The sequence below is a fragment of the Aulostomus chinensis genome, chromosome 16, assembly GCF_037954235.1.
Source record: "Aulostomus chinensis isolate RoL2024-O1b breed Wild chromosome 16, RoL_Achi_v1.0, whole genome shotgun sequence".
Lineage (NCBI taxonomy): Eukaryota > Metazoa > Chordata > Actinopteri > Syngnathiformes > Aulostomidae > Aulostomus > Aulostomus chinensis.
The window spans coordinates 23,829,061-23,841,727 of NC_141335.1; the positions used below are offsets into that span (position 1 = coordinate 23,829,061).

At 44.2% G+C, this 12,667-nt stretch overlaps 1 protein-coding gene across 2 annotated transcripts in view; it reads right to left on the reverse strand.

Annotated features, from left to right (window-relative positions):
- The window catches only part of macrod2 (mono-ADP ribosylhydrolase 2), a 439,675-nt gene that overhangs the window by 1,514 nt on the left and 425,494 nt on the right, over window positions 1-12,667 (reverse strand). Inside the window, exons 16-17 of one of the 2 annotated variants that reach the window (XM_086180850.1) lie at window positions 3,365-3,403; window positions 2,432-2,503 (exon numbers count right to left, since the gene is read on the reverse strand). In XM_086180850.1, coding sequence (XP_086036976.1) covers window positions 2,432-2,503; window positions 3,365-3,403 — 111 coding nt within the window. The remainder of the gene's footprint in view (window positions 1-2,431; window positions 2,504-3,364; window positions 3,404-12,667) is intronic. The other variant, XM_086180851.1, reaches the window with a different exon arrangement.

A 12,667-nucleotide genomic window follows, 5' to 3' on the forward strand; every position in this document is an offset into this window, starting at 1 on the left:
TGTGTAATACGTAATGTTGAGTATTTCTCACTCAGGCAAGTGAAATCTGTGCCGAAGCAAAGATTTCATTTTGAGGAGTCTTTGCTGAGCTGAAACAGTCGGTGCACCCACAAAATGAAAGCAGCACAATGATTGATTCACATCGTTAGATGAGTGACAGAACATTAATTAGCTAACTGCTGATAATGAATGCATTTTATGTCAAAATGCCAAATATTTACTCATTATTTCTTGCTTACTTGATTGAATATCGTGTCAGACAGACAAACAGAGTAGTCTGTTAACACCACCAGGGGTTTGGGGAAATTCTGATGGGCATTTTTCATTATTGTCCAATAACTGATCGCCTACATGCCAGGATTATTGATAAATTGGCGGTAACTGGTAATTGTAGACCAGAGAAAATCGGACTGCGTTGAGTTTTACCAAGTAGATCCATAAACGAAGGGCTAAACTGTAGCTTAGTCTTGAGATATTTACAGAAGAAAGACCATGTGATCATTGAAATCTACTTTTCCATCCACTCGAGACACCAGTAGGCTCATAATAGCTAGCGTGTATCAAGTAAAACATATCGTATGTGCACCAGATATGCAGCCCGTTCTCGCCTAAGGTCTCATCCCAGGTAGTAAACAGACTTCTCAGGGGTTGATGTGGCCTCAGTGTGTGCTGTTGCACCCTTTTGTGCCTGTATGAAACGGAGCAGCCTGTCAATCACGTCCAGCATAAAACCTTTCACGGAACTATGAGAGGTTCAGCTCCTGTGTGAGCGGCGCAATCTTGATAAAAATGTGTTTTATATTTGACTCAAAACAACCAGGTGGAGTGTTTTTTTTGAGTTGTTGGGTCATAAAAAATATCGACCTAAATGTGGACTCAGATGTGTTCAGTTACACGTTGTTTGGTGGAAAGGCTTCTATGTCTGTACTGATGATGCTTCAATCGAGCAATGACTTTTTTGTGTTGATAATTGTAAGGGTGTAACTGCTGGTCAGGGTGAACTGGACTCGGTCGTGTCACAGGGTCACCAGGACTATGTCAGAACTAGCGGGGTCTGTCCATGATGCGTGCCGTGAGCGAAGCGGCGCTTCATTCTTGGCTGCTCTATTGTTCTTTTTCGGTCCTACAGGCATTTAAGTTGATGTAAACTCAACAGAGCAAACAGAAACGGAAATAATAGAGATCTGTGGAGTCGTCTCAAACTTGTCTGCGCGAGTAACGCAGCCGCAGAGCAGCTGAGCGTCACCGTGGCTTCACGCCGCTACAGCTTCATGTTGAGTGTTGCAGATGGACCCAGTTCATTTCTGGCCTTCGTCCGTGAAAAAGTGCAACATATCGAGCGAAAAACTATATCTGTAGCATTAAGTTACAAAAGCCAATAAAGGGCAATCCCATCATTACCCAAAGTTTTGTTCTCATTTCTATGTTTAGGGAGAGACAGGATGAAGACTGGCGTGAGCCTGAACTGACTGTGACGATACCACAAAGCTTCAGCAGAGGTAGAATAAGCTTCACTGGTCAAAACCAGGCTGTCTGTTGTGATTGGCCGACGTCACTTGCTCTAATTTGAAACACACACTCCTCTAATATGCTACACACCATCTAACCCTGATCCACTCTGTTGTTTGACAGTGAGATTTTCTTCTCTGGCACCTTGTCGAGAATTGTTTAAGCTCACTTCTTTCTACACCACCCCTGTTTGTCTCTGCCAATTTATTTCATATGCTGTTAGTCTGTCCTGTTTATTCAACCCAGACAATCTGTTCACAACAGTTGCTTAATGAATTTTTCTAGCAGGAAACTGATGCCAAAATCGGAATCGCATGATTTGGCTCGACAACTCTATAGAGCCACACGCAGCAGAAATGCAGACATAGAAATTCACAGCACTCTCTGCAGATGTCTACATTCAAATTACACGCCTTCTTATTATGCCAGAATCTCAGTGGAGACCTGAGAATAACAACAGTGTGGTGTCCTTATCAAATATGATTTATTTGCATGATTATTGCCCCTACAGTCGACGTCGTCTGCACGTTAGAATAATATGCACCGCACACTTGATTTATTAAATGTCTGATAGTTGAGTTTGCAGGCAATTCATCACGCTCAATCTCCAAAGAGGTGCTGACACATTTATACCAAAATATCAGGGTCATAGCTGCGGCCTGGAATGGGAGGAGAGGATTTACAAATGCATTAGGCCCTGAAGGAGCTCGCACAATCTGACATCTACAAAGACAACTAGATGGAGACAGACAGAGAGGAGAGGATGGAAGAAACAGAGAGGGTATGTGTGTGTGTGTGTGTGTGTGTGGGGGGGGGGGTGTACAACACAGCACTGAGGATTCTCCAGGTGGGTTTTTAATTCAGCAGCTGTGGCCACTAATGAAACGTAGAGCAAGTGTAAGTGTTTTCTCTTTGACCTTACCTTTGCACTGAACGCTGTCAGTTTGAATTGATTCAGGTTCTTCTGAGCTCTCAACAGGATCTTTTATCCCCTCTAAGACCAGAGTAGGAGGAGAGAGAAGAAGAGAGAGAGAGAGAGAGGGAGAGGGAGAGGGAGAGGAGGAAAGCCGATGATCAAGCAATCTGTCGGCCTTCATCCTGTACCGGCGAGCGTCAATATCCCGCAACAATCTCGCTGTGCTGCACAGCAAGAGAACTGATTTGTTTACCGTTGCATACACAGTTGTATTCGTGCTATAGTTAAATAGGAGGCCAAACTGGACGGCTGTGGGAAAAATCCATGAATTGACAGAAGTACGTCCTCTTCCAGAACAGCAGGTAGCAGTATGCCCCCTCTCAGCTGGTTGCAATCCGACTTTTTCCAGTTTCATCCCAGTGATTGCAACCCTGTTGACAGGCGAACTTAAAATCCTCATCCATGTTAAGTTGAGACAGCATCAAATTTGCCTCCTCATCCATCCGGTCGTGTTGTTTTTGCTATGGTTTCACCGGCCTTCATCAGCCCTCAGCGGCTTCATCTCGGTATGGTAGTCTGACTTTGAAAAGCCTGATATGAGTCCGACTGAGTTGTTGACAACCATTTTGAAGTCCCGTTTTTGTTGGACTAACACATTAAACAGACTTGTTATGCAGACCTCCTGAATGTTGCCAACATCAGAATTGGACTCTCTCAGTTTTCAATCTCAGCACCAACAGCCAGCCCTAATTTCTACTGCTAGAATGTAATCAACACATGGTGCTATCGATGTTGTCAGCAGGGGTGTTGAGAGAAATATCTTATTTAACTGAGAAACAAATAAGAAGTGATGTGGGCAGCAACCGACAGGGAGGCTTTGGTCTGGGATGCGTCACTGCGCTGACGGGAGAATTCAGAGGAAATGCGATATTTACTCACCTCCACTGCTGGTGCCGCTCTCATTGACCTCAGAGACGTCTGTAACGAGATGCACACACACACACACACACACACACACACACACACACACACACACACACACACACACACACACACACACACACACACACACACACACACGTGTAAACATGTAACACTTGGATGTCAACCCCAAACATACATGTGAGAGAGATCTGTGATCGTTGACGCGGATCCCCGTTCATCCTCGTGACCTCACGTTCACTTCTCTCATGGTATGGATTCATGTCTCTCATGACCGGAAAATCACTGCTTTCCTAAAGAGTTAAACTTAAAATAGGAACAAAACAGATCTGAGAGGGGAACAAGAGACGCATGCAAAATTAATTACAGACCTCCATCCCTGTAAGGCAGACTGAGACCCCCCCCCCCCCCCCCCCCCCACTCCCACATCCTGCTCCCCCACTATTCTCCCTGTTATCTCTGTAGTCACACAACTCCTTCTTCCTCATTCCCTGAGCAAACCTCACCGGCTCCCCTTTTGCAACAACAATCGACCAAACAAAGCACATCATAAAAATAACCGCTCTCCCCAGGCAGTCCGGCAATGATGTAAAATACAACTGCTCAGCCATGATAGAGGGGGAAGTGTTGTCGGTGTTCTGAATGTTAACCATCTGCCATCAAGGTCATTCTTCTCTTCTGTACAGACGCTGGTTCCGTAAGAGATAATTGCAGGTTAAATGTCAGCAGACAGTTTCGACTTTACATGCAACTGTAGATTCCAGACACGGTACTTAAACGTGCTGTCACTGAACATTCCAAATTTTAATTTATGTTTGAATTGTAACCAAAAAAAACAAAAAAAAACATTTGAATGAGAAAAATTATGATTTAATGTGCAAAATAAAAGCACCACCATAGAAGACTCACTGTCAGTCTCAGCGTCTGAAATGGCGGGAGCCCCTCCGTGGCTGTCTGTCGTGTGTTCTCACGCGAGTCTGAGCTGCTGCCACACATCACTTGCTAATTTGACGATTTAATGTAGTAATGGGGAGTTCACAAAGTTCCCAAACTTGTCTGCAGCACACGCAGAAAGTGTGAGATCTACACCGCGAGTTATCATAAAAGCCACATTTGAAAATATATATGTGTCGTCTCCTCTGGAAATGCTTTGGGTTTTAGGTATAAGACAGTGGCAAGATGACATTTGCAGCTCGAGATAAAGTTTTATGTAAGCTATGCATGTGTTTCATTTATTTTTCATTTGACCTCGCTCTGAGAGGCAGTGAGTTCTCAATTCTCACCACGAACATGGCTCTGAGTGAGAAAGAGAGAAACAGAGAGATTACATCAAGATTGGCGGTGCATCTGGCATGTTTTTAGTTGTTAATAGGGGTGAAAATCACAAGTTTATTATTGAAACATTCCCATGACAGATGTTTACTGTCTCTTGTGGTGCTTTTGTGTTCTCTTGTGAACTGTAAAACCCTCTGAGATGCCATCCACTCTGACGTAATGCGCAACCGTGCAGTACATAGGCAAATAGATTTGAAGCTGTTTTTAGAAAGAATATTCGGACACAATTCGTATTATTATTTTATCATAATATTAAAGCAGCTTTAATACCTATGTACCAATACTTTTACAACACAAAACTGACTTAATGTGATGCAACAATATTGTATTCCCTGATAGACCAACACAGGAAGGATGAAGGATGAAGGCACAATCTCACCCTTGTTTCAGTGTATTTGTTCTGAGCCGTGGAGCCGCCCGGCGGGGGAAACATTATCAGTAAAGGGAAATAATACCAGTATAGACACACAGAGGTAATTACTAAGATTTCAGCATTGTAACGTCATCGCTTTTAAGAGGTAAGATGAGGTGAGACGTACATGAACCGTCCGCGAGCACATCAGTCACCGCCAAACTCTGTGTACATGAACTCAGTTCACCCTCACATTGACAATAATAACCTTTTTATATCCCGGTGATGACATAAATTCATCATGCTCAAGGATTTCTGCGCCACAAGAAAACTGAAAACGAGAAACCAGAATTATCCATCAATGTCTTCTGCTTTATTATAAATTAATCAAAGGAGCGATTTCCCACCGAGTTCAAATCTCCAGTGTGGAATAAATGCACGCGCGCACAACATGGTAGCACATAGGAGACACAGGCATGGTGTCAATAGGAATGTTATCAATTACTCATACTACATACAATTACGTTTAAGGCATTAACACTCAGATAATCACATTAGGGATATGAAAGCTGGTGATGGAACATGTGGAATGTGCCTGATGTTGGAACAGAGCCTCCATCATGTCTGCCTTCTTATTCAAGCTAGCGTAGCAAGCCGTATGCAGCAGCAGGAGCTCACTGAAGCACTGGCCTCATTCCGAATGCTCCTTTCTCTCTCTCTCTCTCTCTCTCTCTCTTAGGTAAAAACAACAGTGTCTGGGAGCCAGAGAAGCATCTCCCTCCTATAATATCCAGCACCCATCAAAACAGAGCGCAGAAAAAAAAGCTCAGAATTTCAATCAGTTGTGGCCCTGCAAACGTGGCCTGCCTGAAGCTGCGAGGGAACAGCAGCATTTGTCAACCTCATGTTCTAATTTGACTCCTGTGTGTGCTGACAGTAGAGGGGCCATCATTTAAGGGAGGATGCTGTGGTAAACACATAAACAAGATGGGGGAGGGAGAAAAACAGTGCTCTGTCAAGGTTCCGGTGAAGGAGAGCCAAAGTCCACAGAGGGCTGATAAGGAAAAGAGGAGAAAAACAGTAGAGCGCATTGACTTCCTCAGCAAAGCACCACATTGTTTCCACGAGTGGTTTGAAACGCCACGACCACAGACCCCAAGGGAGCCAACACGCTGCCTCCCATTTGGCATTTTGGTATGTAAGTTAGCAGTGCGTGCAGCAGTGGAGTTTGTGCAGGAGTTATTCTGAGAGAGGCATGAAATATTTGGGGCGAACTAACCAAAACAAAACCAAAATCACTCCAAGACGATCAAACTTGCCACACCTGCAAACCTAATACGAATCTGCAGTTTTGGTTGTAATAATCCTTCATAAATCATAAATTAACCACCAACGTAATCTCTTATTTTACACAGATGTGATAACTACTACATCTGCAGGAAGGTGAAAAACTTCTGCGTTTAAAATTGTAGTAAATTCCCCCATTTTTTATGTAACAATCCCACAAATTCAATAAAGGTTTCCGGTTTAAGGTGTTACGATTGTGGGAGGCGACTGTTTGGAGGCGTTTGTGGTTTGTTACCTCTGTGGGAAGTTATTACCTTTGCAGGTAACATTCTTCTAAAGGAGTAAGTGATCTTTTTTTCATATAATGCATCCTGAGTGAGGCAAAATCAAATGCGACCTTTTCACACCAAAGTGCACGGTGGTTTCTAATATCATATTACGTGTTATTTTCCAACAATGAATGTCATTTTGACAATAAAGGTTTCTAAATGAGCTAAAAACCACCGTCCATCACGTGACCTTGTTGAACCAGACAGTTTCACGTCTCCACCAGGATGCGGTGTTGAGGTTGTGGTCTTTTCTGTGGTTATTTCACTGATTTGTATGAGCTCGTCGAAGTGCAAGCTCTTCATCGTTACATTATTTGTCATAATATCCTGATGTTTGGCTGATGGTTTCATGATAAATTCAGTCACGACTGAACAAACTTCACAGGCAAAAACATTTAAATCACTTTCCAAACTTTTACATTCTTTAAGTTTTCTTGTCAGTTCAGCTTTTCAGAAGTTCAGTGAAACATCCTGGAGAAAAAAAAAACCCATCAGTAGCACAAGATGGAGGATGAAAATATGTGTGTGACTCTGTGTGTGTGTGGGGCCTTGCATTGGCACGCAAGAGAAAGGAGAGGAAGGAAGAGAGTTGGGCATAAGTCACCCTCATATGCAGACAAGCAGAAAATTACATCCAGCCCACCTTCCATTCATTTATTAGACAAGAGGTAGTTAGCGTTTTGTTGGTCAGCATTAGCGCACCGCACCACAGCATTCAGCCACGGTCATGTTTGTTGTGTTTGCACTTGACATTTTAAATATCCCTATAAATGAGGGAGATATTGGGTAGATGGTTTTTAGCATTATTATTTGGGATCCTTGTCGAAACGCATTTGTCACTATCAGCAGCACTTCTTTCCCTGCAACACTTTTAATGTTCTTGTCATTCCAGCTCAGTCGCCCCGCTGGGAGGTGGTCCCTGTGGGTCATCTACACGGCAGCATGGGAACCGTCTCTGCTTAATGTTGTAGACAGGAGCCTTGGGCGGAACAGGGGCTTCTTTTTGTCCCATAGCCACAGGACATCTCTCTGTCTTGTAGTCAGCTCCTCTTTCTTGAGCGTGGGTAGAATAAAAATCGATAGAGGTGTAGAGGTGTCTGTGCCCTGCAGCCAGTTCACTTAGGAGAATTTCTTCTGCTCATTTGATCCCCAAACGGTAGGTTGGAGCGTTAGTCTGCTATGACTGAACATGTCTGAAACCATCCAGGAGCTTTGATCAGCTCACACAGGCGTCAGACAGCAGACGAGCTCCATCTCAGTCTCAGAGAGGGAGCTTTCACTTGCAGTAGTTGCTAAGTATTGTTCTCTAAAGAACCAGATGGATAAAATTAAATATACCAAAAAAAAACATACTGACTGAAGCTCTTTGATTGTATTTCTATTTCATTAAAGGTCTTTGGATTCTGCAGGGAGACCAACGCTTCCTCATCAGCACTTCAACTTGAGAGAATAAGACAGAAAAATGTCCACACCAGGATCTTTTGAAAACCACATTCCTTTGAATGTCTGAGAGCATAATTAATTTCAGAATGCTAACTGGGTGGTCTATGAGGGACTTGGGCCTGGTCTGCACTGGGCTATGTATAATAAACAAGTATCAAAGAGCCCCTCATTGAACTTTGCATGGACTAATAGCTCGGGGCCCGATACGACTACTGCAAAGATAATTAAAGACATCTCCCTGCTTAGGCAAAACAAGAACGGGTGGGACCTCAACAAGTGCCAGACCAAAAGAACTAATGAGCTGGTAAATGTGGAAAGCAGCCTATTTTCATATGTTAATGTTAAGTTTGTTGTGCACGATTGTGTAAATAGCTTAGCTGCATGAGCCGCCACTCTCAAACCAGGAAAAAAGGATTTTTCTGTCAAGGGGGGGGGGGGGGGGGTCGGGGGGGCAAGCATTTGACAGTCAGAGGTTTTTTTTTTTTTTGCCATGAGATGGAACACTGTCTGACAATCTGAGCCAATTAAAGAGCGCTGAGCTGTGACCTGCAGGCTCGGGAGACGAAAACAAGCCCGCTTAATAAATACTGTGACCGCCCCTCTATACTGCTTCCCTGCTAAAAAGCCAAGAGTCTTCATTAATATTCCGCCTTTCTTCTCCCTAAGAAAAGGCCGAGGGGATGTGGACACTAAGTAGCATTGTGCGTCCCTGCGGGTTGGAGTAACCTTGCTGTGGTGGCTGCACCGGGGTACCTCTGAGTCAGTTAGGGTCCCCTAAACAGACTGAAAAGGCCCAAGCTCATTACACAGGCTTGGCAAGATGAGAGGACACAAAGTACGATGAATGAGTGAAACAGAACTGGACAGGACACCATCTGCTCTGGGGTGAAGACGCAGCGCCGAGAAACTTGAGATGATTAGAAGGCAGCGAGCGATGGCAGGAGAAAAGAGACGGTTGACAACATATGTTGCCAAAAAAAAAAAATGAAGGAAAAATTACCACTGGCGAACCTTTTGATAAGACACAGAGTTGAAAGAAACATGGAAGTCAGTGAAAACGTCTCCACTGGCTATGTCTCTCGCTCTTGATTTCTCTGTTTTAGTCTTTTTCTATTCCCTCTTTGTCCAAAATAGTCAGAGACAGTCACAGTGGCCTGTCAGAAGACAAGAAAGCAGATGAAAAAAAAAAAAAAAAGTGAGCGAGAACACAGAGACGCACGGAGATGAAAGAAGGAAGTGAATAACTGATTAAGCGAAGAGGTAAGAAAGGGAGACAACACAAAAATAGACATAGAAGGGAAAAAATGCAAAAGAGGCCCCCCCTTGTGTGACCTACATACCTGCTGTCAGTGGTGGCCTGCTCCTCTCTCATCACTCGCTGAATAACTTTACATAATCTTTCGACTCTCCCTGTGCTGTTCGTGGGCCTGCTGCGGAAAGCTGCCTTCCTCGCTCTTCAGTACCGATTGCAGTTTACTATACCGAGACATGGACAGCCTTGCAGGGGACTGGTTAATGTGACACACAGGTAATTTGGTGAAAGGCTGCGATGCACTAAAACGGGACACAGCTGAGGAATATGCAGCGTGGTTGTGTGCCACACAGGAAGTGGCTCAGACCAGCTAAGTGATTCCGAGTTGCGACGTTAGGGCCTGTTTGGGCAGCTCAGGGCTGTCCCCCCCCCTCGGACATCATGGATCGGACAGATCAATAGAATCAAAGAGCTTTTCCAGACAGTAAAGACCCGGAGCCCTGGCAGAACCGCTGTCTATCACTAAAAGGTCAGAAGCTTGACTGGTCGAAGCAGCAGACGCACACTGATCAGCCACAACATTAAAACCACCGCCGGGTGAAGTGGATAACATTGATTATTGTGTTACAGTAGCACCTGTCAAGTGGAGGGATGTATTAGGCAGCAAGTGAATTGTCAGTTCTTGAAGTTGGTGTGTGGGAGGGAAGAACGTGGGCTTGAAACAACCGTGACGGCCGGGTCTGAGCTTCTCGCTACGACGGTGAGCCTTGTGTGCTAACCCAGATGTTTGCTGTGTACGTCTGTGGCGTGACAGCTGCGGGTGCATCATTACGATACATCATCCAATACATTTTGCCGATTAAATGACATCACCTCCACACACTCTGGCATCCTTAGACTGAGGCATTATTTGAGAACAATTTCAAACTGTGTTTTTCTCTGGATTCTTCAGAGAGAAAACTGGCAAAAACCAAATGTGTGTGGCGTGTAGGAACAGGGTGCATAACTAACTTTTTTGTCAGTCTCCCAAACCACTAGTTGATGTCAAAATTTTATCAGTCCACTCAATAAATTACCATTTTCTGAGGCGGTGGTTAGTGACGCGAATCACCCGACTACTCGCGTGGCTTGTGGCTGGTGCTACTGTGGTGTCCACGTCTTTAGAGAAGTGTCTACTTAAGCGAAAAATATTGTGGTTTCACAGTCAAGATGAACAATAAAGGTTGTGACAAATGACGCTGACAGTATTTAAGACTTAGTTCTAAGTCTTTAAGTCAACTCTGGGTGTGACTTACCACAAGTTAATCATAATGAGCAACATACGACAATAACAGGGTGTCACTGAGGTCAAATCTGGTGTGCTTTCATAGCAAAGCGTCACGTTCCTCAGTCCCTCTTCAAAGCCAACAGGGCTTTTCTCTTAAACGCCTGATATAAGCTCGGTTGTTTGTTTGTGAAAATGATCTTGCTGAACATGATTTGTAAGTCTCTTAAAGTTTTGTTGACCACCATTTTTTTTTTTGACAAGAATCCAAAATCAAATGTTCAAATGTTCAAATTCCCTTTGGCCAATGGTCAAGGGAACCCAGGATGATGCTAATTTCAGGTTGGCCTACAAAAATAACGTCATCTCTGCAGCACAGGAATCAAATCAGGTGGTGGGCAGTAATACAAGGTGACCTGCCTTTGAGTCAGCAGGCAGGGAAAGCCCTGGGGTTAACGTCTCACAACCCAACTGTTATCTTCGAGTCTCAAAGACCATTGTTGTCAGGCAGCATCTCACTTGGGTTTACTTCTGTTTTCAAGTATCGCTGCCATCAAACCTTCCTCGCTGCCTCCAGGAGACAGGCAACCCATACAGAGATCACTCAAACCATGTCTCCTATGCGTGAGCATTGTTAAAGGCTGTGTGTGTGTGTGTGTGTGTGTGTGTGTGTGAGAGAGAGAGAGAGTGAGAGAGAGAGAGAGGGGGGGAGTCTGAAATGTGCTCCAGACATTTCAAACACACATTTGTTGCATCTCTGCTGGCTGATAAATTGTCACTCTGCTCTGAGTTTATTCATTTGCCATTTTTGTGAAGCAAACAGAGGGGGAGAGAAACAGGATAAGAGAGCTGATCAAAAGAGGAGCTTCAAAGGAGAACAGAAAGTGTGTGTCCCTCATAGCCAGTGAGGCTCCCTCTCTTTGAAGCCTGCTTGTGGGCCAGAGGTGACCAGCATAATGGACATTGTACACAATGTCGGTCTATTCTCCATCTCCAGATCCGTGTTTCTCCCCTGTGATTCTCATCACCAGGAGGATGCTGTAAAATGCTGCAGAGCAGAGGAATGACAGAAAGAACCGAGTTCACCCAGACTGCAACAGATTGCGGAGGGATTATTGAAAAGCTATTTGAAATCACCAGAAAAAAAAGGTCTAATTTCATATCCATCGACCTGAAATTAGCATAGCAAGTCAAAACAAGGAGTCAAATGGAGTTTAGGAGGGAGCAGCACAGCCAAACTCAACAATAAAATCTGCATAAATAAGAGGAGGTGAAGATGGTGGGGTAGTGACCTCACAGCGCTCACACACAACAGCTCAGCAGGGCTGCCAACGGCGGAACTGCTGCTCCTGGATGTTCTCAGTCAGAGTAAAAAGCCATAAAACACAAGCCTAGTCTAATGTCTTCAGCCAGTCGTAGCTCGCTCCCTGAGGAGGCACTCAGTGTTACAGTGTACAATGTTATGCCAAAAGTTAATTGTGTGCTGACAACTCTGGGGAAGGACCACATTACTCTCCGGAGTTAGATTTTCATCACCAGTGTCCCGCTGCTCACAAAGGACTGAGACAAAAGGGCACAAAACAGCCAATTAAGCAAAGCTTCAAATCCTTTCGCTATTGCAGCCCGAACAACATGAATGCAAAGCAACAACACATTCAGAGGATTATAACGATAAATTATTCTAGCTGCCGATGGAAAGGAAGAACTCTTGATTTGGAATGGATTAAATCTCTTTGTACTGGATTCTTTTAAATACCAGAGCATCCACGGCTGTGTGCACCTTTCCATTGGCCAGTCAGTCAGATTTCAGAAGCCGTTTGTGTCTGCTTGTTGTTGTGTCACACTTACACTCTATCGTAAAAGACGCAGAAATCGATGATGTCCCCAAAACAACACTAGCAACTAAGAGAATAATTCCAATTCTCATGACAGTTGTTAGAGAGGGATTTATTGGACCTTCATTTTTGATGCATTCTTTTAATCCCGAGCGGATCTTGTAACAGAGAGTAGGGAAGCCCCATGCTGATCCAGCTGGGCT